This window comes from Mobula hypostoma, chromosome 19 (assembly GCF_963921235.1).
Source record: "Mobula hypostoma chromosome 19, sMobHyp1.1, whole genome shotgun sequence".
Classification (NCBI taxonomy): domain Eukaryota; kingdom Metazoa; phylum Chordata; class Chondrichthyes; order Myliobatiformes; family Myliobatidae; genus Mobula; species Mobula hypostoma.
In genome coordinates this window covers 15,574,539-15,601,171 of record NC_086115.1, presented here as the reverse complement: position 1 = coordinate 15,601,171, position 26,633 = coordinate 15,574,539, and the positions used below count along the sequence as shown (strand labels likewise).

General features: G+C 50.4%; 1 protein-coding gene across 5 annotated transcripts in view; it reads left to right on the top strand.

Moving 5' to 3' along the window:
* The window catches only part of LOC134358851 (LIM domain-binding protein 1), a 111,562-nt gene extending 87,143 nt beyond the window's left edge, over nt 1–24,419 (top strand). For 4 of the 5 annotated variants that reach the window (XM_063071413.1, XM_063071414.1, XM_063071417.1 and 1 more), the window contains exons 5-11: nt 301–403; nt 4,912–5,084; nt 6,661–6,783; nt 16,481–16,564; nt 17,809–17,932; nt 18,554–18,702; nt 21,616–24,419. In XM_063071413.1, coding sequence (XP_062927483.1) covers nt 301–403; nt 4,912–5,084; nt 6,661–6,783; nt 16,481–16,564; nt 17,809–17,932; nt 18,554–18,702; nt 21,616–21,846 — 987 coding nt within the window. In that variant the 3' untranslated portion in view covers nt 21,847–24,419. The remainder of the gene's footprint in view (nt 1–300; nt 404–4,911; nt 5,085–6,660; nt 6,784–16,480; nt 16,565–17,808; nt 17,933–18,553; nt 18,703–21,615) is intronic. The other variant, XM_063071415.1, reaches the window with a different exon arrangement.
* The last annotated feature ends 2,214 nt before the right edge of the window (nt 24,420–26,633 follow it).

Sequence of the window (26,633 nt, the reverse complement as noted above, 5' to 3'; positions counted from 1 at the left end):
AAGTGGTTGAGGCAAGTACAATAGTATCATTTAGGAAGCAGTTGGATAGGTATATGGAAGGATGGTGTTTGGAGGGATGTAGATTGAGTGCGGGAAATTGGGACTAGCTTGGTGGACGCTTGGTTGGGCTGAAGGGGTTGTATCGGTGCTTCATTGCTCCATGCCTCTATCTGGATCTTCTTCATCTCCCCTGGATGCTCTCCCAATCTTTGCCCTTTCCTCCTCTTGCCACTTGTATTTTTATTTCTCCCGTGCCCACACCCTCAGACTCTGCCTGAAACTGAGCGTCTGTCTCCCCAGGAGTGCGACAATCTTTGGTGGGATGCCTTCACCACAGAGTTCTTCGAAGACGATGCCATGTTAACCATTACCTTCTGTCTGGAAGACGGCCCGAAGCGTTACAGTGAGTTGCTCTCTCATTCCGGTGTCTCCCTTCGTCTCATCTTGCAGATTCTTCCTCCCAGGGTAGCAGTGTGTGTTATTAGAGGGAGTGCATTCAAGGTGAGAGGGGCAAAGTTCAAAGGAGATGTGTGAGGCAAGTTTCTTTCACAGAGAGGTGGGTGCCCGACAGAGAGGCAGGCTGCCAGGGTGGTGGTAAAGGCGGATACGACAGAGCTGTTTGAGGCTGTTAGAGACGGTATATGGAGAGAGACGGATCATGTCCATGAGATTAATTTAATTGGTATCACATTGGGACAACATGGTAGCGTATCCATTAGCGTAACGCTATTTATAGCACCAGCGACCTGGACTCAGTTCCTCTGCTATCCATAAACAGTCTGTACGTGACTGCGCAGGTTTCCTCCATTTCCTCCCAGATTTCAAAGACGGGTCAGTAGGTTAATTAGGTAATGCAGGCTCATTGGACCAGAAGGGCCTCTTACCATGCTGTCTCAAAACAAATAAAAGTAAGAGATAAATGTTTGGCACAGGTGTTGTGAGCTAAAGGACCTGTTCACGTTTATTTATAGTAACAAAGTGATGATTATTATATTTTGGTTTTTAGGATGTTTTTGATTAAATTTATTTTTTTCTTTTATTTTTATATATCTTCTACTCAAATGATTGGAATTTATTTAGAAACATAGAAAATAGGTGCAGGAATAGGCCATTTGGCCCTTCGAGCCTGCACCACCATTCAGTATGATCATAGCTGATCATCCAACTCTGTACCTGCCTTCCCTCCATACCCCCGATCCCTTTAGCCACAAGGGCCAAATCTAACTCCCTCTTAAATATAGCCAATAAACTGGCCTTAACTGTTTCCTGTGGCAGAGAATTCCACGGATTCACCACTCTCTGTGTGAAGAAGTTTTTCCTCATCTCGATCCTAAAAGGCTTCCCCTTTATCCTCAAACTGTGACCCCTTGTTCTAGACTTCCCCAACATCTGGACCAATCTTCCTGCATCTAGCCTGTCCAATCCCTTTAGAATTTTATACGTTTCAATAAGATCCCCCCTCAATCTTCTGAATTCCAGAGAGTATAAACCTAGCTGATCCAGTCTTTCATCATATGAAAGTCCTGCCATCCCAGGAATCAATCTGGTAAACCTTCTTGGTACTCCCTCTATGGCAAGAATGTCTTTCCTCAGATTAGGGGACCAAAACTGCACACAATACTCCAGGTGTGGTCTCACCAAGGCCTTGTACAACTGCAGTAGTACCTCCCTGGCTCCTGTACTCGAATCCTCTTGCTATGAATGCCAGCATACCATTCGCCTTTTTCACTGCCTGCTGTACCTGCATGCCCACTTTCAATGACTGGTGTACAATGACACCCAGGTCTCGTTGTACCTCCCCTATTCCTAATCGGCCACCATTCAGATAATAATCTGTTTTCCTGTTCTTGCCACCAAAGTGGATAACCTCACATTTATCCACATTAAATTGCATTGGCCGTGAATTTGTCCACTCACCTAACCTATTCAAGTCACCCTGCATCCTCTTAGCATCCTCCTCACAGCTAACACTGCCGCCCAGCTTTGTATCATCCGCAAACTTGGAGATGCTGCATTTAATTCCCTCGTCTAAGTCATTAATATATATTGTAAACAACTGGGGTCCCAGCACTGAGCCTTGCGGTACCCCACTCGTCACTGCCTGCCATTCTGAAAAGGTCCTGTTTATTCCCACTCTTTGCTTCCTGTCTGCCAACCAATTCTCTATCCACATCAATACCGTATCCCCAATACCATGTGTTTTAAGTTTGCACACTAATCTCCTGTGTGGGACCTTGTGAAAAGCCTTTTGAAGATCCAAATATACCACATCCACTGGTTCTCCCCTATCCAGTCTACTAGTTACATCCTCAAAAAATTCCATGAGATTGGTCAGACATGATTTTCCTTTCACAAATCCATGCTGACTTTGTCCGATGATTTCACCGCTTTCCAAATGTGCTGTTATCACATCTTTGATAACTGACTCTAGCATTTTCCCCACCACTGATGTTAGGCTAACCGGTCTATAATTCCCCGGTTTCTCTCTCCCTCTTTTTTAAAAAGCGGGGTTACATTAGCCATCCTCCAATCCTCAGGAACTAGTCCAGAATCTGAAGAGTTTTGAAAAATTATCACTAATGCAGCCACTATTTCTTGTGCTACTTCCTTAAGCACTCTGGGATGCAGACCATCTGGCCCTGGGGATTTATCTGCCTTCAATCCCTTCAATTTACCTAACACCACTTCCCTACCAACATGCATTTCCCTCAGTTCCTCCACCTCACCAGACCCTCGGTCCCCTACTATTTCCGGAAGATTATTTATGTCCTCCTTAGTGAAGTCAGAACCAAAGTAGTTATTCAATTGGTCTGCCATGTCCTTGTTCACCATGATCAATTCACCTGTTTCTGACTGTAAGGGACCTACATTTGTCTGAACCAATTGGTTATCACTATCAGAGGCTTCCACAGATCGGTGAAGGTCCTTCGACCAGGAGCAAGCTGTCAGATGTCATGGGCTGGGTTTGAGGTGGAGCCATTCCATTCAGTCGTAGAAGGAGGAACACTACAGCACAGTACAGGCCCTTAGGCCTACGATGTTCTAGCCCCTCCACTTTTCTATCACCCATTTGCCTATCTCAGGGTCTCTTAAATGCCCCTGATGTATCTCCCCGTACCACCACCCCGGCAGGGTGTTCCACTCACCCACCACCCGCTGTGTAAAGAACTTGCCTTTGGCATTCCAACCCCCCCCCATACTTTCCTCCCATTGCCTTAAAATTATGCCCCATTCCACCCCATTCTGGATAGACGTGGGGATAGCAGGTCCTGAGAGTAATTCAGGGCAGGCACAGTCCATGTGTCTTGTGTCCTAGGGAAGGGGCTGCCTGCCAGCAGTGCTGACTTTCACTGATCGATTGAAACAAAACCACCCAGAGAGTTTTATTTCTGGATTCCTGGTCTCCATCCCGTCATTCCAGAGGGAGGGAGGAAACGTGTGTGGATCTTGAGGTGGGACGTGGGGGGGTGGTGGGGGTTAGGTCCTACCCACAGCTCAGACTGCACCCTTGCCCAGCGGGCCGTGGGTTCAAACCCCACTCAGAGGCATCAACGCAATATTACTGAGGCAGGGCTGCCAGCTTTCAAACAGGGGCTGCTTCTGCCCTCTTGGATGGGTGTTACTGACATCGGGAGACTATTCTGAAGCAGCAGTGGAGAGTTTCCCACAGGCCCCGATCAGTATTTATCCCTCCCCATCCAGTGCAGGTGAATATTGGCCAGTACTACGTGGGAACACTAGCACAGGTGTAGCTGCCACATTCCTCGCATCATGACATTGAAACCCCAGTACGGGGTGACACGCACAAAATGCTGGAGGAACTCCACAGGTCAGACAGCATCTATGGAGGGGAATAAACAGTCAACGTTTCATCAGGGACCCTTCATCAGGACTGGAAAGGAAGGGAGAAAATGCCAGAATAGGAGGGTAGGGGAGCTGGAGGAGAAGATGCCAGAATAGGAGGGTAGCGGAGCTGGAGGAGAAGATGCCAGAATAGGAGGGTAGGGGAGCTGGAGGAGAAGATGCCAGAATAGGAGGGTAGGGGAGCTGGAGGAGAAGATGCCAGAATAGGAGGGTAGGGGAGGTGGAGGAGAAGATGCCAGAATAGGAAGGTAGGGGAGCTGGAGGAGAAGATGCCAGAATAGGAAGGTAGGGGAGCTGGAGGAGAAGATGCCAGAATAGGAGGGTAGGGGAGCTGGAGGAGAAGATGCCAGAATAGGAGGGTAGGGGAGGTGGAGGAGTACAAACTGGCAGATGAAAGTTGAGACCAGGTGGGAACGGGGGGACGAAGTAGGAAGCTGAGAAGTGACAGGGGTAAAGAGCTGAAAAAACAGAAATCTGATCGGAGAGGAGAGTGGAACGTGAGAGAAAGGGAAGGAGACGGGGAACCAGAGGGAGGTGAGGAGAGAGGAGAGCCAGAATGAGGAATGGAAAAGGAGAGGGGTACAGATGTTTACAGAAGTTAGAGAAATCGATGTTCATGCTGTCACATTCGAGGCTACCCAGACAGAGTATGAGGCACACACACACAATGCTGGAGGAACTCAGCAGGTCAGGCAGCATCTGTGGAAATGAATAAACGGTTAACATCTTGAGCCAGCAGCTGCAGATTTTTCTCTTGTTTAACATTTTGGGCTGACCCCCCTTCAGATGTCGATCCCCAAGTGGAATGATTTCTCGTGCTTATGATTTCCAGCACGGTGTTGTCAGCAAAATGTTCTGAGATGCCCCAAGGACGTGAAAAGTGCATTAGAAATTCTTCCCCAGTGAATCTTGCAATATTTACCTTCCCAAACGCTAACCTGGGCAGCGACTGGGGGGAGCCCAGTCCCATTGAGCACTTGGTCGCAGAGGGAATTGGTTCGTTAACCCCCGATAACCTGTCGTCTCTTTCACACTCTTTCCCTGCAGCCATTGGCCGGACATTGATCCCCCGCTATTTCCGCAGTATCTTCGAGGGCGGGGCTACCGACCTTTACTACGTGCTCAAACACCCAAAGGAGTCGTTCCACAATAACTTTGTGTCATTGGACTGTGATCAGTGCACGATGGTGACTCAGCATGGCAAACCCATGTTCACCAAGGTAAGGCCTGTCACCACAGCAACAGAATGGCAGCCACTGGCAGAGGGAGTGCCAGCCTGGACTTGCTCATTGACCTTCAGTGGCCTGATTGAACGGATGTGGACAGGATGTTTCCAATACTGGGAGAGTCTAGGATCAGAAGGCACAGCTTCAGAATAGAAAGACGTCCCTTCAGAACAAAGATGATGATCTCTAAATCTAAAACGTCCTTCTAAGAAAGGATGTGGTGACATTGGAGAAGGCTCAGAGGAGGTGGACAGGAATGATTCCAGGAATAAAAAGGTTATATGAGGAATGATTGAAGGTTCTGGGCCTGTACTCTTGGCAATTTAGGAGAGTGAGAGTGGATCCCATTGAAACCTGTCGAATGTCGAAAGGCCAAGATAAAGTGGACATGGGGAGGATGTTTCCTATAGTGGGGAAGTCTAGTAGCAGAGGGCACAGCCTCAGAATGTAAGGACATCCCTTTTGAATAGAGATCAGGTGGAATTTGTTTAGCCAGAGGGTGATGATTTTGTAGAATTCATTGCCATAAATGGCTGTGGAGGATGTCATTTAGTACATTTATTGATTAATATAAGCCGTCAAAGGTTACAGGAAGAAGGCAGGTGAATGGGGTTGAGAGGGATAATAAATCAGCCGTGATGGAGTAGACGTGACAGTATTTATGGCCGTTATTTATTGTAAACTTGGGGAACTCTGTGCCCTGTCTATTCTCAAAGATCCATGTCTGCCTGAGGAAAGGTTCACTGGACTGATTCTTGGAAAGAAGGAAAGACCTTACCTGCCCTCACTGCAGGTTTTGAGGAATGAGGCAGATGGACATTGGAGTCTCGGGGGGTTGAGGTGGGTGCAGAGAGCTCATTTCTCCTTAAGGAAGGAAACTGGAACGAGGGTTGTGATCTTGAATGAGTGCATGGAATTTAGGGTGCAGAGGAGATGAAATTTCTAATGGGGTTAGTGCTCTTATCTCAGAGAGCTGGAGTGGGAATTCAAAGAATATATTCAAAGAGGAGATGGCCAAGGTTTGATCTGAAGTGGAGTCGAGGATTTGGGGAAGAGGGGAGACTGCACCCGAAGTCAAGAACAGATCGAGAGATGGGGCTAACTTCAAAATCAAGTCAGCAACAAGCTTATGGAATGGTAGAGCAGCTTTGAGAAGCTTGAATGGCCAGCTCCCTCTCCCATGTCTGAGAATCTTTGGCTTTGATAATTCGCGTTGTTGCTCCCCTCAGAGAGTTCCCTGCCTTTCTGCAGTAACAGTGGGGAACTTCAGACGGCTCCCTAGGAGTGATGTCTAATTGAAGATGTCTCCTCATGTGGAACACCAGTCAGAGATCTGGAACCTTTCACCTAACCGCCTTATTATCAGACGATGTTTAATCTCCTGGACTCTGTGGTGCCCAGCTCATGAGAATAAAACCACAGGAATGTTAAATTTGTATTGTATTCCATGTTAAACAGAGGTGGAGATGCTCAGTTGTACTGTGTTTCATGTTAAGCAGGGGTGGAGATGTTCAGTCATGTTGCAGCTGGGGCTGTTGGACTGCTGTTCATGGTGTGCTCAATGTTATAGGTGTGTGTGGAGGGACGGTTGTACCTGGAGTTCATGTTCGATGATATGATGAGGATTAAAACCTGGCATTTTAACATCCGGCAGCACCGTGAGCTGATCCCACGCAGCATCCTCGCCATGAACGTGAGTATTTCCCTGGGACCTGCTCTGCCTGCGGTTTGTACCCAGTGACACTGACCCTGACCCTGACACCGGACCCCTGGGCAGGAGAGAGCGTCCTGAGACCCACCACAGTCACTGTGTCCACCTAACCTGAGGCACCAAAGCAAAATGGCTGCAGGTGCCCGAGATCTGGAAATGCTGGGCAATACTTGGCAGGTCAGGCAGTGTCTGTGGAGTGCGGGGTAGAGTAAAGATTAGCTTTAGTTGTCGCAGGTACATCGAAGCATACAGTGAAATGTGTTCAAGCAACACCCGCAAAATGCTGGAGGAACTCAGCAGGCCAGGCAGCATCTATGGAAAAGAGTAAACAGTCGACGTTTTGGGTCGAGACCCTTCATCAGGACTGGAGAAAAAAAGATGAGTCAGAGTTAGAAGGTGGTGGAGTGAAGAAAGAAACACAAAGTGATAGGTGAAACAGGGAGGGGAGGGGTGAAGTGAAGAGCTGGGAAGTTGATTTGTGAAAGAGATAAAAGGCTGGAGAAGGGGGAATCCAATAGGAGAGGACAGAAGGCCACGGAAGAAAGAAAAAGGGGCAGGAGCACCAGAGGGAGGCGACGGGCAGGCAAGGAGATGAGGTGAGAGAGGGAAGAGATGGTGGGGAATAGAGACGGGGTATTACCAGAAGCTCTAAAAATCAATGTTACTTTATGCCTACTCTCCAGCGCCCCCCTCCATTTCACCTGTAACCTTGTGTTTCTTCCTCCCCTCCTCCCACTTTCTAAATCTGACTCCCCATCTTTTTTTTCTCTCCAGTCCTACTGAAGGGTCTTTTTCATTGATGCTGCTGCCTGGCCCTCTGAGTTCCTCCAGCACTTTGTGTGTGTGTGTTGCTTGGATTTCCAGCATCTGCAGTTTTTCTCCTGTTAGTGAAATGTTGTTTGCATCAACAATCAAACAGTCTGAGGTGGTGCACCACACTTCTGATGCCACATTGGCATCCCCACAACTTATTAACCCTAACCAGTACATCTGGAATGTGGGAGGAAACTGGAGCACCCAGTGGAAACCCACACGGTTACTGGAAGAATGTACAAACTTACAAACAGCGGCAGAATTGAATCCCGATCACTGACGCTCCAAAGATACTGTGTCACCCTTATGGAAGGTCACTGGTCTGAAACATTAACTCTCTTCATAGAAAATATTACAAAATATCAAAGAACTAATGAACATTAGAGAATTTTTTTTTTGCCTTCTGCAATTTCTTTGTTGCTCTGGGACGGGCACCGCTTAGGCGAGGATGTTTATTGTCCCATCACGTAGAATGCAGAGGTGGGGTAAACTGTGAGGAGGACAGGAGTGAGGAACGAGGAGTTACAAACGGAGCAGGGAAGGCAGTAGATGAAATTTACTGCCGAGTATGTGAAAAGTCATATTGTGCAGTAACAACAATGTAAAGCAGAGGGGGCAATTGTAAAGGCTGTGAGTACAGAGAGACCTATCATGGATACTTCATTGAAAGTGACAGGACAGAGAAGCATTTGGGATCTGAGCTATAAGACCATATAGTATAGGAACAGAATTAGCCCATTTGGCCCATCATTTGTCCTGCTATTTTATCACAGCTGATTTACTTTTTTTTCTCAACACCATCTCTGTTCTGAAGGAATGTCCTATTCTGAGCTGTGCCCTCTGGTTTGAAACGTTCCCACTGTAGGAAACACTCTCTCCAGGTCCATTCTGTCTAGCCCCTTGAATATTCTGTAGATTTCAATGTGATCCCTCCTCATTCTCCCAAAGCCCAGCAAATATAGGTCCAGAGCCATCAAACATTCCACATAGGTTATCTCTTTCGTTCTTAGGATCATTCTTAGAAACCTCCTCTCTAATGTCAGCACCTTCTTTCTTAGATGTGGGGACAAACCTGCCCATTATACTCCTAATGTAGTCAGACCAATGCTTTGGCAAAAGCTCAGTTTTGTATTCTTTTATATTCTAGTCCTCTCGAAGTGAAATCTAATATGAAAAACAGTGGACCCAACTGCAACTCCTTTGGACGAGCACCAATCACCAGCAGCCTGCCAGAAAAGGCCCCCTTTATTCCCACTCTTTACTTTCTACCAGTCAGTCAATCTTATGTCCATACTAGTATTTTCCATGGGCTCTTGCCTTGTTTAGCAGTCTGATGTGTGACAGTTCATCTGGGGTCTTCTGAAATCCAAATAAACAACGTCCACTGATGAATAAACTCTTCTTGGGCTTCCAGCTGGATACAGTTATCAATTATAACCAATGTTTCAATGACAAACACTGCCATCTTCTTTAGGGGTGATGCCTGGGCAAGTCTAAACTCTATTTACAATTGAATTCCATAAACAAGGTGGGAGAGTGGAAACCTGATTGGATGGGGTCTAGCCAATCAGGAGGGACAAAATATAGGGGTGTAAATACCACCAGACTAGACTTGCCCAGGCATCAACCCTGAAGATGGCAGAGTTTGACACTGAAACTCCGGTTATAATCGAAACCTGTATCCAGCTTGAAGCCTGAGAAGAGTTTATTCATTATATACGCTGGGAAAGCACTAGGTCCTTTTTCAACATCCACTGACTTTCCTTTGTCCTGCCCGTTATTTCCTCAAGGTTTTGTCAGACTAGATTTCCCCTTAAAGAAACTATGCTGGCTTTGACCTATTTTATCAAAGTTCAAAGTAAATTTATTATTAAAGTACGTATATGTCATCATATAATACCCTGAAATTCATTCTCTCTCAGGCATTTACAGTAAATACAAGAAACACAATTGAATCAATGAAAAACTGGACAACCAAGCAATATGCAAAAGATAAGAAATTAAACAAAATAATAAAAAAAAGCAAAAAATAATTGAGCGCCCAAGATGAAAAATTCTTGAAAGTGAGTCCATAGGTTGTGTGGGACAGTTCAGTGGTGGAGTGAGTGGAATTATTCCCTCTGGTTCAAGAGCCTGATGGTTGAGGGGTAATAACTGTTCCTCAACCTGGTGATGTGGGTCCTGAGGCTCTTGTACCTCCTTCCTGATGGCAGCAGGAAGAGCAGGACCTGGGTGGTGGGGGTCCTTGATGGTGGACGCTGCTTTCTTGCAACAGTGTTTCATGTAGATGTGCTCAATGGTTGCGAGGGTTTTACCCCTGATTGACTGGGTCATATCCACTTCTTTTTATTAGATTTTCTATTCAAGGGCATTGGTGTTTCCATACTGTGTGATGCAGCCGGTCAATATACTCTCCAGGACACATTTATAGAAGTTTGTCAAAGTCCTAAGAAGGTGGAGGTACTGCCATACTGTCTTTGTAATTGCACTTGTGTGCTGGGCCTAGGCCACATCCCCCAAAATAATAACCCTGAGGAATTTAAAATTGCTGATCCCCTCCTCCTCTGATGAGGGTTGGCTCATGGACCTTTGGTTTCCCCTCCTGAAGTCTATAATCAGCTCCCTGGTCTTGCTGACATCGAGTTGTTGGTATGGTTTTTCAGTCTCCCTCCTCTATGCTGAGTCGTCACCACCTTTGATTCAGCCTATCACAGTAGTGTCGTCAGCAAACTTGAATATGACATAGGAGCCGTGCTTAGCTACACAATCATAAGTGTAAAGCGAGTAGAGCAGGGACTAAGCACACAGTCTTGTGGTGCACCTGTGGTGATGGAGACCATGGAGGAGATACTGTTGCCAATCCAAACTGTTCGGTCTGCAAGTAAGGAAATCAAGGATCAATTTGCTCAAGGAGATATCGAGGCTAACGTCTTGGACCTTATTGAATAGTTTTGAGGGGATGATAGTATTAAATGCCAAGCTGTGGTTAATAAAGAGCATCCTGATGTATGTATCTTTGCTGTCCTGACGTTCCAGGGTTGAGTGAAGGGCCAGTGAGATGGCATCTACTGTGGACCTGTTACTCCAGCAGGCAAATTGGAGCAGACTTAAGTTGCTTCTCACGCAAGAGTTGGTGTGTTTCATCACCAATGTCTCAAAACACTTTATCACTGTGGATGTTAATGCTTCTGGACAATAGTCATTGAAGCAGGTTACCACACTCTTTTTGGGCACTGGTATAATTGAAGCCCGCTTGAAGCAGGTGAGTACCACACACTGCTGAAGCGAGAGGTTAAAGATCTCAGTGAACACATCAGCCCTCTGATCAGCACAGGTCTTTGGTAGTTGGCCAGGTACCCCATCTGGGCCAGATGCTTTTCGTGGGTTCACCCTTCTGAAGGCAGCTTGCACATCAGCTTTGGAAACTGAACTCATAGGATCATCAGGGTATGTGGGAGTTCGCATTGGTTCCTCTGTTTTGACAGTCAAAGCAAGCATAGAAGTGAAGCCCTACTGTCTCCAATGTCACTTGATTTAACTTTATAAGAGGTGATAGTATTGAAGCCCTCAACTCTTGAGCATCCTTCATTGATTTAAGTTTAGTCTGGAATTGCCGCTTGGGCCATGATATGGCTTTCTGGAGATCGTACCTGGATCTCTTGTAACCTCCTTGGTCGCCAGATTTGAATGCTTCTGATCTGGCTCTCAGTACATTTCAGATCTCGTGCTTCATCCAGGGCTTCTGACTGGGGAGGACTCTGAATGATTTTGTGGGGACACACTCATCTACAGCTGTCTTAAAAGGTCCATTACAACCATGGTGTACTCATTCAGATCCACAGATGAGTCCTCGAACACGGCCCAGTCCATCGACTTGAAGCAATCCCATAGCCGTTCCTCTGCCTCCCGTGACCATCCTTTTGTTGTCCTAATCTCTGGAGCCTTGCTCTTTAACCTCTACCTGTATGCAGGTAGGGGAAGGACAATCAAATGATCAGATTTCCGAAAATGCATTGTGACCATGGAATGGTAGGCATTCCTTATCTTAGTTGGGACTTCTAGTGCTACAGGTTATGTGCTGATGGTAACTGGACAGGGTTTTCTTCAAATGAGCCTGGTTGAAGTCTCCGACTATGATGTGAAATGCAGCGGGATGGACTGTTTCTTGTTTATTACAAGGTAAAACCATAAAGTGCAGGAAAAAAGTGTTACAGCTATTGAGAAAGTACAGTGCAGGCAGACAAGAAAGCATAAGATCATAGCAAGGTAGACTGTGAGATCGAGAGTCTATCCTGTTATACTATGGAACCACTCAATAGTCTTATAACTGTGGAGTAGAAGCTATCCTTGACCATAAGACATAGGAGCAGAATTAGGCCATTCAACCCATTGAGTCTGCTCCACCATTTTATGACTGATTAATTTCCCTCTTAACCTCATTTTCTTGCCTTCTCCCCAATACCTTTCACACCCTGACTAATCAAGAACCTATTAGTTTCCGCCTTAAATACACCCAGTGACCTGTCTTCCACAGCCACTTATGGGAATGAATTCCACAGACTTGCCACCCTTTGGCTAAAGAAATTTTTCCTCATCGAAATGGATGTCCCTCTATTTTGAGGTTTTGAGGTTGTGCCCTCTGGTCCTAGACTCACCACCTCTCTCCTCCCCCCTCCCCCCCCACCCCACGGAAGCATCCAAGCATTCTCTCCATATCCACTCTATCTAGGCCTTTCAGCATTCGATAGGTTTCAATGAGATCTCCCTCGCTTTTCTAAATTCCAGAGAGTACAGATCTAGAACTATCAGTTGCTGCTCATATAACCATTTCATTCCCATGAACCTCCTCTGAACCCTTTCCAATGTCAGCACATCCTTTCTTAAATAAGGGCCCCAAAACTGCTCAAAATGTTCCCAAGTGAAGCCTCACCAGTGCCTTGTACAACCTCAGTATTACCTCCTTGCTTCCATATTCTGGTCCTCTTGAAATGACTGCTAATATTGCTTTCACCTTCCTCATCACTGATTTCAACTTGCAAATTAACCTTTAAGAAATCCTGCATGAGGATTCCCAAATCACTTTGCACCCCGTTTTTTAAAGTTTCTCCCCGTTTAGGAAGATAGTCTATACTTCATTTCTTCTACCAAAGTGCATGACCATACACTTCCAACACTGTATTCCAACTGCCAGCTCTTTGCCCATTCTTCTAATATGTCTTAAGTCCTCTGCAGCCTCTCTACTTCTTCAACACCACCTGCCCCTTAACCTATCTTACTTTCATCCACAAACTTGGCCACAAACCCATTTATTCCATCCAAATTGTTGACATACAATGTAAAAAGAAGCAGTCCCAACAAAGGCCCTTATGGAACACCACTTGTCACTGGCAGCCACCTGAAAAGATCCTTCTATTCCCCCTCTTTGCCTCCTGCCAATCACAAAATACTCTATCCATGCCAGTTCTTTCTTGTAATATCCTGCACTGTTACCTTGCTAAGCAGCCTCGTGTGGCACCTTATCATAGATCTTCTGTAAATCCAAGTACACAACATCTACCGATTCTCTTTTGTCTATCCTGCTTGTTATTTCTCCAAAGAATTCCAACAAATAACGTCAGGCTAACTGTCCTATAATTTTGTTTCTTCTGACTCCCTCCCCTGAAGAGTGGAGTGACGTTTGCAGTTTTCCAGTCCTCTAAAAGCATACCAGACTCTCTTTACTCCCTTTACTCCGCTGTAATAATGATACATCTGGCTTTGTCTTCTCCCTCCGCAGGGTGAAGTCTATCATATCGTGATCACTGTTTCCTAAGGGTTCCATTACCTTAAGCCCCTAATCAAATCCGGTTTATTACACAGGATCCAGAATTCCTGAATTTCTGATTCCCCTAGTGGGCTCAACCAAAAGTTGCTCCAAAAAGTCATTCGGAGACATTCCACAAATTCCCTCTTGGGATCCAGCATCAACTTGATTTTCCCAATTTATCGGCATACTGAAATCCCCTATGACTCGCCTTTTTGACATGCTTGTTCTATCTCTCACTGTAATATGTAGACCACTTTTGGCTACTTCTCAGATGCCCGTGAATAACTCCTATCAGGGTTGTCTTACCCATGTAGTTTCTTAACTCTACCCACAAGAATTCTACATCTTCTGAACTTGTGTCTCTTCTCTCTAAAGATGTGATTTCATTTGTACCAAGAGAGCTACTACTCCTTCTGCCTGTCCTTTCAATAGATTATGTAAGCTGCCAACTCGAATCATCTATCAGGCATGACCCCGTGAAACCCACAATGTCATACCTGCCAATCTTTAACTGCTCTACAAGATCATCTGCCTTATTTTGTATACTGCGTGAGTTCAAGTATAACACTTTCAGTCCTGTATTTGTCACCCATTTCAATTTTGTCCCCCATTTACACTGCAACCCATCCAATTGACTGCAATTTTGCCCTAACATCTTGCCTGTGCTTCGTGGCATTCTCACTATACACTACCTCTGCTTGTAAACCAACATCCCTTTCCTCAGCCCTATCACTCTGGTTCCCACCCCCTGCCAAATTAGTTTAAACCCTCCCCAGCAGCGCTAGCAAACATGCCTGCAAGGTTATTGGTCCCCCACAGGTCCAGGTGTAGCCCATAATCTTTTGTGCTGGTCATACTGAAACTCTGTCCCCTGCCAAATCATCCTGTTCTTACCCTCACAGGTGCATGGCACAGGCAGGAATCCAGCGATTGATACCCTGCCTGGTAGTGCATGCTTTTGGGGTTTCGTATCTTCTGCCTGATGATACAGAAGTGTGATGAGGTGGGTGGGGGGGGTCTTTGATTACGTTGGCTGCTTTACTGAGGCAGAGACCAAGTCTAGGTGGAGTCCATGTTGGGGAGACTGGTTCCTGTGATGTGCTGAGTTGCGGTCCCAGGCAGAGCAGTTGCCATACCAAGCGTGATCTATCCAGAATGGATGCTTTCTATGGTGCATAATAAAAAATTGATAAAGGTTGAATGCCAAATGTCTGGAGGAAGCAGAGGGGTGGTGGTGAGCTTTACTGGCCATGGTCTGGACAGACTATTCACATGAAGGCTTTGAAGAGGTGTAGAAGTGAAATGATTTGAGTGATAAGGGATTTCAGTTGCAAGGGTGCACGGGAGATGCTTGGATTACTGGAACAGAGAATATGGTGGATCCATGTGTCTGTTGTTTAGCCCACTGCTGTATCGTGCTTCATCTCGCACTGTTTGAGATTCTTAACCTGGCTGCTGCTTGCTCCCCTTCTGACCTTTGCCCTGGGCTACAGCGAGGCACAGCCCGAGGGGTGACCCACACTCGGCGGTCGGGGTCCTGCTGTTGGAGGGTCGGACTGCGTCCGTGCGAGGGCCGGGCGCATGAGATGTTTTGCTTCAGCCACACCTAAACACCGACACTTTCCCTCACTCACAGGAAGGTGCAAACTCTGAAGTTGAATATCGGCGTGGTTTCAGATCAGATTGCTCCCTGACAGCAGTGAACCAATTTCCTTTTTAAGTTGTAGTGAACTATGATGAGTGTTTAACTAAAATCTTTAAATGACCTCGAATCTCATTAATAGCCTGCCTCTTTGAATCTTAGGTTCCTTCTATTTTACAAATCAACAAATCTTTTACAAAGTATATTTATTGTGTAGGGTTGGAGGGGGCACAGTTGCTTCATTGGAAAAAAAACTCCTGTTTGCTTTCTTGCTTTTCTTTTGCCGAATTTAGCTCCTTGTATCTTTCCTCCAACCTTTCCTCTAAGACGGGATTCATTATCTTCTGTGGAATTCTGTTCTGTAAACCTACAGTATTCAGTGAGGAAAATTAGAATTTTAATTTGGTCGGTAGAGGTTCACCACCACTAAAAGAATGTTTACTCCTTTCATCTCTTTAAACCTGTATGTAATTTTATTTAAAGTGGTAAATACTCAGCAATGAACCAGCATTCGCAGATGAGTATTATGTTTCTGATTTTGTGGTAATACTCCTGAGATTCTGGAGGAAAACTTAAATGTAGTTTTGTTCTGTTTTTGGGGGGCAGTCACATGTCTGACCACAAAAACAAACAAATCAAGATACAGGAAGAGATTAGAAGCTGCCAAAAGTACTACACGTCTCTCTACAAACCCCGTCTCCACAACTCATTCGTGTAGTCGCAAAAGCGAAATACTGCAGCTGCTGGAAATCTTAAAATAACAACAGAAATACTCATCGCGTAAGGCAGTACCAGTGGGGGAAGGTTTCATCTGGAGATGATGTTGTCTGGAAGGTTCTTGGGAAGTCAACATTGAGGCACAATAGCTTATGGTTACCACTGTTTTATTAGCTGTTCGTCATGGTACAGGTCAGTCTGCGCCAACAAACAAGGCAGAGAAGTAACAAAGGAGCCTGAGTACATGGTCTCCCTTTATCCTGAAAACCAGTCTGGATCAATTTGGGTAAGAAGCTAGTGAATAGGCAGTTCAGCTCTGCAGACAAACAAATTACAGAAGTATAGAACGACACACAAAGATGCTGAAGGAACACAGCAAGACGGGCAGCATCTATGGAGGGGGAATAAATGAACAAATGTTTCAAGCCGAGGCTCTTCATCAAGCATCTGCCGAATCTCTTGTGTTTCTAAGCATAGCTGCTGGTTTTGTGCCTGAGAGAGTTGGAGAGTCGGAGATGTTATCTACATGCAGAGGGGAGAGCTCCTTTCTCTCCAGGGGCTCTTGGGGGGCCAGAACTCCTTGTCTCCCAACAATCCCCAGATCACCCACCCTTCATGTCGTCGGGTGACCTACCATTCGATGTGAACTTGGCCGAGCCTCATCCTCTCCTTCACTGACACAGGATGTGTGTTTCCCACAGTCCCAGGATCCACAGATGTTGGACCAGCTCTCAAAGAACATCTCACGGTGTGGCCTCTCCAACTCGACCTTGAACTACCTCCGGGTAAGGACACTTGGCACGTTTCCAAACCTACCAGTAACACAGAGGTGCATGTAACAGCTGAGATCTGGGAAATGGGTGGGCACTCACAGTTTGTCCATTGCAGAGAAATCAAAGCTGACCTACCCTGCACTGTACTGAAGGAGGGGTGTTATTCAGAGAGGGTCACGCCATGGGAGGGGTGGTGCCGGAGGAGGGTCACAATATGGGAGGGATAGCCCTGGGGAGGGTCACAATATGGGAGGGGTGGTCCCTGGGGAGGGTCACAATATGGGAGGGGCGGTCCCTGGGGAGAGGGTCACAATATGGGAGGGTCGGTCCCTGGGGAGAGGGTCACAATATGGGAGGGGCAGTCCCTGGGGAGAGGGTCACAATATGGGAGGGGCAGTCCCTGGGGAGAGGGTCACAATATGGGAGGGGCGGTGCCAGAGGAGGGTCACAATATGGTAGGGGTGGTCCCTGGGGAGAGGGTCACAATATGGTAGGGGTGGTCCCTGGGGAGAGGGTCACAATATGGGAGGGGCCGTCCCTGGGGAGAGGGTCACAATATGGGAGGGGCGGTGCCAGAGGAGGGTCACAATATGGGAGGGGCGGTCCCTGGGGAGAGGGTCACAATATGGGAGGGGCGGTGCCAGAGGAGGGTCACAATATGGGAGGGGCGGTCCCTGGGGAGAGGGTCACAATATGGGAGGGGCGGTGCCAGAGGAGGGTCACAATATGGGAGGGGCGGTGCCAGAGGAGGGTCACAATATGGGAGGGGCGGTGCCAGAGGAGGGTCACAATATGGGAGGGGCCGTCCCGGGGGCAGGTCACTCTGTGTTGGGGACAGTACTGAGGGAGGACAGAGCTGACTGGCCCTTTGTGCTAGGCCTGCACTCCTCAAAGGGGAAGTGCCCTCTCAGCACCTACCCTCTGTCAGAACCTTGTAAGAATGTAAAACCGTACAAGAGTGGAACAGGCTCTCTGACCCATGATATTGTTTTAAACAATAATGAGATGGCTATTTATTTCCTTCTTCTAAACTCCAAAGAGTTTTGGCTCAACCTGTCAACATCTTCATCGTAGTACTCAGTGATACACAGTTATACAAAGACTGGAGGTGGTAGATACAGTCTACTGTCATGGTTGTTCCATGGAGGCGGGTGGGTGATGCACAAGTTTCTGGGTACCAAGATGTATAACTGGCTTTTCTCTTGTCCCAATTCTGTCCATTGCTCCTGTTCCCAACCCCCCCCTTCACTGATCAGCTGTGTGTTATTCTGGAACCGATGCAGGAGTTGATGTCCAGGCACAAAACCTACAGCCTGAGCCCCAGGGACTGCCTCAAGACGTGCCTGTTTCAAAAGTGGCAGCGTATGGTGGCCCCACCAGGTACGTACATGTTTCGGGAGGCTCCTACACCCAGCAGAAAGCGGTCACAGTCAGATTTGCCATGGGGAGGTAACAAACACTGCAAGGAAAGGCTGCTTGGAAAGGCCCTTCAAACCCATCCCACCATGGCCAGTCCAATTCCAGAGGAGTGCAGAAGCCCCTCTCCAGCATGCAGGCGAAGGAACTCCAGTGTTAATGGGGAGGGGTGGATGTGGGAGAGCTCCCTCCCATCAATGGGTCCCTCACGACAGAGGACACAGTAAAGAGATCTCTTCTGCCAGCCAGGCCTGGTGGTGCAAGTGGAGATCCCTCATTGCTGGCAGTGGTGGTTGGGAGGGTGTGGGGTGATAACTCATGGCCAGTAGTCAATGGGGAAGATCCCTCATGGCCGGGAATGGTCTTGGGAGGTCCTTCATGGCCGATCGTGCGTTGTTTGGGGTAAGATCCTGTTCAGCCAGTGTTGGACGAGTCTGAGGGGCAGGAGGGTCCGGAGAGATCCTTCATGGTCGGGGTGGGTCCCCCTCAGCCATGCGGGTGTGTGGGGTGGTCCTCTTCAGGCAGGGTGGGGCGTGTTTGTGAAGATGCCTGGTGCCGACCGTCCTGTTGTGCTTCTGCCCTCAGCCGAGCCGGCCCGGCAGGCGCCAAGCAAGCGGAGGAAGCGGAAGATGTCGGGGGGCAGCACCATCAGCAGTGGCACCAACTCCAACGCCAACAGCACCAGCAAGAAGAAGAGCCCAGGCGGCAGCTTCGCCCTCTCCAGTCAGGTACCTGTAAGCATCCACGCCTCTTCCATCTTCAGCCTCGCGGCAGGCGGGCACTGGGGGAAGGGGGAGCCAGGGTAGAGACACACCCAGGGCCCGGCACCGCTGGTGGGACGGCCTCAGCCATCGTCCCCCTGGGATCCCCGATCTGGGTCAGTGGGTAGCCGGGCAGGGCCATGCGTCCTGACAGTGAGGTGGGGGATGGAACGGGTGTGGGGGGGTGAGAGCAGAACAGCGGACGTTCGGCCAGCAGCTTGCTTCTGGTTCGGCGAGGTCATGACGACCGGGGACATGGCTCCACTTCGCAGCCCGTGTCCCAGAACCTTCACCACCAATGACAGGGCCATGTTAGCAAACTGTTGTGTGGACAGTTTCCTTGTGTGTCTGCTTCCGTGTCCATATCTATCTGTACACACTGCCTTGCCTGTGCTTGTACATGTGTGTGCTGGTGCAAACATGGCTGTGTGTATATGTATATGCACTGCTGTCCTCCCCTCTCCCCCCTCCCCCCTCCCCCCTCTCCCCCTCTCCCCCCTCCCCCCTCCCCCCTCTCCCCCTCTCCCCCCTCCCCCCTCCCCCCTCCCCCCTCCCCCCTCCCCCCTCCCCCCTCCCCCCTCCCCCCTCCCCCCTCCCCCCTCCCCCCTCTCCCCTCTCCCCTCTCCCCTCTCCCCTCTCCCCTCTCCCCTCTCCCCTCTCCCCTCTCCCCTCTCCCCTCTCCCCTCTCCCCTCTCCCCTCTCCCCTCTCCCCTCTCCCCTCTCCCCTCTCCCCTCTCCCCTCTCCCCTCTCCCCTCTCCCCTCCCCCCTCTCCCCTCCCCCCTCCCCCCTCCCCCCTCCCCCCTCCCCCTCTCCCCTCTCCCCTCCCCCCTCCCCCCTCTCCCCTCTCCCCTCCCCCCTCTCCCCTCCCCCCTCTCCCCTCCCCCTCTCCCCTCCCCCTCTCCCCTCCCCCTCTCCCCTCCCCCCTCTCCCCTCCCCCTCTCCCCTCCCCCTCTCCCCTCCCCCTCTCCCCTCTCCCCTCCCCCCTCTCCCCTCCCCCCTCTCCCCTCCCCCTCCCCCCTCCCCCCTCCCCCCTCCCCCCTCCCCCCTCCCCCCTCTCCCCTCCCCCCTCCCCCCTCCCCCCTCCCCCCTCCCCCTCCCCCCTCCCCCTCCCCCCTCTTCCCCCCTTCCCCCCTCTTCCCCCTCTTCCCCCCTCTTCCCCCTCTTCCCCCTCTCCCCCCTCCCCCCTCCCCCCCCCCCCCCCCCCCCCTCCCCCCTCCCCCCCCCCCCTCCCCCCTCCCCCTCCCCCCTCCCCCCTCCCCCCTCCCCCCTCCCCCCTCCCCCCCCCCCCCCCCCCCCCCCCCCCCCCCCCCCCCCCCCCCTCCCCCCTCCCCCCTCTCCCCCTCTCCCCCCTCTCCCCCCTCTCCCCCCTCTCCCCCCTCCCCCCCTCTCCCCCTCTCCCCCCTCTCCCCCTCTCCCCCCTCTCCCCCCTCTCCCCCTCTCTTCCCCCCTCTCTTCCCCCCCCTCTCTTCCCCCCCTCTCTCCTCCCCCCTCTCTTCCCCCCCTCTCTTCCCCCCCTCTCTTCCCCCCTCTCTTCCCCCCTCTCTTCCCCCCTCTCTTCCCCCCCTCTCCCCTCTCTTCCCCCCTCTCTTCCCCCCTCTCTTCCCCCCTCTCTTCCCCCCCTCTCTTCCCCCCCTCTCTTCCCCCCTCTCTTCCCCCCCTCTCTTCCCCCCCTCTCTTCCCCCCCTCTCTTCCCCCCCTCTCTTCCCCCCCTCTCTTCCCCCCCTCTCTTCCCCCCCTCTCTTCCCCCCCTCTCTTCCCCCCCTCTCTTCCCCCCTCTCTCCCCCCTCTCTCCCCCTCTCTCCCCTCTCCCTCTCTCCCCCTCTCTCCCCCCTCTCTCCCCCCTCTCTCCCCCCCTCTCTTCCCCTCCCCCCTCTCTTCCCCCCCTCTCTTCCCCCCTCTCTTCCCCCCTCTCTTCCCCCCTCTCTTCCCCCCCTCTCTTCCCCCCCTCTCTTCCCCCCCTCTCTTCCCCCCCTCTCTTCCCCCCCTCTCTTCCCCCCTCTCTTCCCCCCTCTCTTCCCCCCTCTCTTCCCCCCCTCTCTTCCCCCCCCTCTCTTCCCCCCCTCTTCCCCTCTCCCCCCCCTCTCTTCCCCCCTCTCTCTCCCCCCTCTCTTCCCCCCTCTCTTCCCCCCCTCTCTTCCCCCCCTCTCTTCCCCCCCTCTCTTCCCCCCCCTCTCTCCCCTCTCTCCCTCTCCCCTCCCCCCCTCTCCCCCCTCTCCCCCTCTCTCCCCCCCTCTCCCCCCTCTCTCCCCCCCTCTCCCCCTCTCTCCCCCCCCCCCCCTCTCCCCCCCTCCCCCCCCCCCCTCCCCCCCCCCCCCCCCTCTCTCCCCCTCCTCCCCCTCCTCCCCCCTCTCTCCCCCCTCTCTCCCCCCTCTCTCCCCCCCTCTCTCCCCCCCTCTCCTCCCCCCTCTCTTCCCCCCCCTCTCTTCCCCCCTCTCTTCCCCCCCTCTCTTCCCCCCCTCTCTTCCCCCCCTCTCTTCCCCCCCTCTCTTCCCCCCCTCTCCCCCCCTCTCTCCCCCCCTCTCTCCCCCCCCTCTCTCCCCCCCTCTCCCCCCCCTCTCTTCCCCCCCTCTCTCCCCCCTCTCTTCCCCCCCCTCTCCCCCCTCTCTTCCCCCCCCTCTTCCCCCCCTCTCTTCCCCCCCTCTCTTCCCCCCCCTCTCTTCCCCCCCTCTCTTCCCCCCCTCTCTTCCCCCCCCTCTCTTCCCCCCCTCTCTTCCCCCCCCTCTCTTCCCCCCCCTCTCTCCCCCCCCCCTCTCCCCCCCCCTCTCTCCCCCCCCTCTCTCCCCCCCCTCTTCTTCCCCCCCTCTCTTCCCCCCCCCTCTCTTCCCCCCTCCCATCTCCACTATGGCCCATTCCCTAAGTGAGCTAAGCCCCACTGTGTGTTGCAGGACGTGATGGTGGTGGGGGAGCCCACCCTGATGGGGGGCGAGTTTGGCGACGAGGACGAGCGCCTCATCACACGCCTGGAGAACACCCAGTACGACGCCACCAATGGCATCGACGACGAGGACAGCTTCAACAACTCCCCGGCCCTGGGGGCCAACAGCCCTTGGAACAGCAAACCTCCGTCCAGCCAGGAGAGCAAGTCAGAGAATCCAACCTCCCAGGCCTCCCAGTAAAGGTGAACCCCAGTGGCCAAGCACATTCCGAATCCCCCACTCAATCTACCTGTCCAAGTAACCGTGTAGAGGTACCTGCAGGGTCAGACTGGAACGTGTCCCCCAACATCCCAACCATCCCCATTCTCACATGGCATTAGCTGTGGATACGACACACGCTTGTTTCACTTCTAATCATTGCTTCAAATTTCTCTTCTAATTACGGAAAGTAAATTGCGTCTGAGGAGGCTTAAAGCTCCTCTTCCCTCCTTTCTCCCCCCTCCCCAGTGTTGGAGTGGGCAAGGCATCTAGGCCCTGATGGGGTGTTGTCTAGTCCTGAAGGGATCTCAGTGGTGGAGATCTGCTGTCAAATGTCTGCTTCTGGTAGAGTCCTGGAGGTTGTAGAGATATCCCACTATATTACCCTGAAGTGTTCACCGGAAGGGGGCAGAGGAGTCACTTGTACTGGGGTGAGTGGGTAACGTGCATCTGAATCCCCTGCTCCTGCAGAGGGCAGGCCCAGCATTCAGCTCAGGGAAAAGGGTGGGCTTATTGCGATGTGTTCCAACAGATTATCAAACCCTTCCCATTCTGACTGCACCGCACCCATCAGCCATCCTTCTGCCTCCACGGATGCTGCTTGACCTGCCGGGTTTCCCGGGCAGTTTGCTCTTCCCACCATTGCTTTTAGTGCAGAGGTTTTGATAGAAACGGTCACAATGCCAGTGTCTGTGGCGGATATCAGAGCTTGACCTGTGGCTCTTTGCGATCTCCCGAAGTTTGGATTGTACACAGCATATGGGAGTGTTGCCCATGACCCCGGGATTGGAGGGGAACTGGATCTGGTCTTGAACACTCATTCTGAGGTTGGGTTTGGGTTGGATTGGTTTTCCTATCTCCTTAGTCGTATACTTGGCCCACTGAGTCTGTGCCAGCCCTCAGAGCAGACCCATTCCTCTCATTTCCTTACAACATTGTCTTCCCAAATTCCCATCAACTTGCCCTAGATTCTATCTCTATCTCTTCCCCACATACTAGGGGACAACTTACAGTGACCAGCCCACCGACTCTGGGATGTGGGAGGAAATGGGGTTCTCGGCACTAAATATGTTATTATTCTGCCAACCAGGTTCACACTCCCCGCCCCCCCCCCACCCTAGTCATCTAGGACCACTGTGACCCCACTATTGGGAGGTGGAGATACCTATAGGATGACCAACCACCTAACCCAGCTCTGCAAGACTGGAAAGTCACACAAGCAAAGTCACACCCTCTTGCGTTGCCGCTACAGTTGAATAGCCCGTTGGTATATGTATTGAAGAAGGGCTGAGGCAGAACTCGCCCTTGTTAGTTCCAAGTTTAACTTCCACACACTCTACTTCACTGTTCTATTCTGTGTAACCATGAGGAATCTTCATCCCTGCTGCCTAGTGTCCTGCCCTGTATCAAGCGCTGTTACAGTATTACTTACTGACCCCACGGGTTCCACTGATTTGAGAGATTCTCACCTTTCAGATCCCACCACAGTCTTCCACTCCCCTCTCTATCCCTCTGGCCTCGTCCAGTGAGGTTTAATCAGAACCCCCCCTTGGGTTACCTACCTCCTTTCCAGATCTCTGCACCTCTCATTGTGGTCTAGACATCAGCCCTGAATTCAGTGACTCTGCCTTGAAAGGCCCAGCCTTGTGAGCTCCAGAACTCCCTCCGTTACACCGCTAGGATTTTCTGAAACTTGCACCAAATACTTGGGCAGCTTTGAGAAGTGAGTCAGTGATGGGTTTTGTCTGAGCTCGCTCCTGTGATGGACCTTCAGGATGTTTCACTACGTTAAAGGCTCCATACAAACACGGGTGGCTTTGGGAGTAATGTAGGAAAGTGTCTTCTCTGTGAAATGATTGGACAGTGACCAACGAATTAACACCACATGTGGCCCAGCCCTGACTGTACAGCCCGTGGGGTTTTCTCCCGCTCTCTGCTGGGTTTCAGAGGAACTGCAACGGAGCAGATCACAGACTCAACCATGAGCCAGAAGCTTCACAAACACCACACCAGTGTCCTGACACTTAAATCCTAACAAGTAATTTGCTGTCATGATGTACCAGGCACAGTACACATGCCTGGGCCATGCCCGTGCTGAACCAGGGTGGGTTCAGCTTGTCTCTCGTTATAGTACCTCTATATTAAAAGGATTCTTTTAACTACCTTCCAAATCTAACCCCTGGTACCTCTGTGAACAGAGAGCGTGAGACGGAGGCAAGGATTTCTTCGCTGCTTCTCACGATTTTCTAATTTGCTGTAAATCTGTAGAGAGAGAGAGAGAGAGAGAGAGACAGGAAGAATATAAGATGCACAGTGTCGTGTTTTATACAGCAAAAGAAATCCGGGAAAAATAAACTTTAATAAATGCGTTAGGAAGGTGGAATGCTGAACAATCCCCTCAGAATTGTTTGTAATGTTTTTTAATGTTAACTTGTGTAGGGGAACTGTGTTTATTTTGGTTTTGAAGCCTTGTTCTGTGTATCTCTGCTTGTATATTGAACGCTAGTACTTACCAATCTGTATTGCTGTCATTAAACATATAGTAAACCTTATAATGAATGCTTCCTGTTCCTCGCTGGAGAGATTGGGGAAACGGCTGGTGAGGGAGCAAAGGATCTGAAGTGGCCGTGTCTCCAGTTTGTGAGGGAGGTCTTCAACAAGGTTTGGAAATGGGTGGGGATTAATGTGGGAAGCATAAACACAGGAGATTCGGCAGATGCTGGAAATCCAGGACAACACACGCGCGCACGCACGCGCGCGCACATGCTCACACCTCAGTAGGTCAGGCAGCATCTGTGGAGCGGGGTAAACAGCTGACGTTTCGGGCCGAGACCCTTCATCAGGACTGGAAAAGACAGGTTCACAAGCCAGAATGGGAAGGTGGGGGGGAGGGAGGAGTACAAGCTGGCAGGTGACAGGTGAGTTCAGGTGAGGAGGAAGGTGGGTGGGTGAGGAAAAGGGGGATGAGTGAGAAGCTGGGCGGTGATAAATGGAAAAAGTAGAAGAAGAGAGAATCTGACACGAGATGACAGTGGTCTATGGGAGAAAGGGAAGGAGGAAAAGATAGAAGAAGAGAGAATCTGACACGAGATGACAGTGGTCTATGGGAGAAAGGGAAGGAGGAAGGGAACCAGAGGGAGGAGAAGAAAAAGGATGAGAGGGGAGCCAGAATGGGAAAAAGTAGGGGAAGGGAGAAGAAATTACCAGAACTTGGAGAAACCAATGTTTATGCCATCAGGTTGGAGGCTACCCAGACAGAATATAAAGTGTTACTCCACCATTCTGAGAGTGGCCTCATCATGGCAGTATGGGAATGGGGATTGGAATTAAAATGGTTGGCCTTTGGGAAACCCTGCTTGTTGTGCATGGAATGAAGGTGCGCAGCAAAGTGGTCCCCCAATCTCTATCGGGTCTTGGTAATGTAGAAGGAGCTGCACTGGGAGCACCGGATACAGTAGATGCCCCCGAAAGACTCTCAGGTGAGGTGTTGCCTTACCTGGAAAGACTGTTCGGGGCCCTGAACGGAGGTGAATGGGGAGGTGTAGCACTCCTTTGGTTTGCAAGGATAAGTGCCGAGAGGGTGGGAAAAACGTGGCCAGTCAGCCAGCATCTGTGGGGGGAGAGAGAGAGTGTGTGTCAAGCTTTCAGGTCACCTTGAAGATGCAAAACCATGGGCGAGAGGGGAGCAAAAGGGGAAGGTGGATTAGAACAGAACAGAACTCTGTCAAAGCTCAAGCAATGAGATTGTGCTGCTACTCCAGTCTGTGAAAACAGATATTTACAACACATGTGATAGGGCTTAATAAAAAAAATTCCTATATTTACATGCAACAAGTGACTTTGATAATTCCATAACACTCAAAGGCCTTTGGCAAGATGGGGTGTAGCATTATTCAGCTGCACAACAGCCCTCGGGAAGAAGCTGTTTTTCAGTCTTACTGTCTTGGCTGAGATGTCTCTGTATCTCCTACCAGATGGCAGGAGATGGAACAGACAGTGTTCGGGATGGGATGGGTCTTTAATGATATTACGAGCACGCCGTAGGCATCGAGAGTTGTAGATTGTCCGCAGGTCTGGTACTCGAGGCCCAGTGACGTGCTGAGCCATTCTAATCACCTGTTGGAGTGCTTTGTGATCTGTCTTTCTGCAGCTGGAGTCCCACGCTGTCATCCTGTACATCAGTATGCTCGTTATCGCACATCGATACAAGTTGGGGCAGATTAACTCTCTTAAAGCACCTCAGGTAGTATTGTGTGAATAATAAACATGACACAAGGATGTGCTGGGGCCAACATAACAAGTCTGTAATGTTCAGCAGAACAACACGAGGAACAAAAATGGTTCACTTTGGAGAATACTCTGCTTTATCTTCCAAATGGTGAACATCGAAGAAGTTTAGGGGGTTGGAAGCCGATTCCTGAAGGCCTTTGCTTCGACGTGACTGTATTACGAATGGAAATCAGACCTTTAAATAAAATCCATGCAAGACATTGGAGTTACTGATGGATCACTCAAACAAACACACCTAGAAGATAAAAGCAGGGTCAGGCCACTTGGCCCCTCAGAATCAGCCCCACCATTCAGTCTAACCATGGTTGATCCACACAGCCTCAACTCCTGCACCAGTTCCCCATCACACTGAATTCCTTGATATTTTAAATGCTTATCTATCTCCACTGTAAAATTATGGCTGGTGCTCCACCATCCTTGGGAGGGGAGGCAGAGAATTCCAGAGATTCATCCCCAGTCATGGACAAAGCAACAGGCCT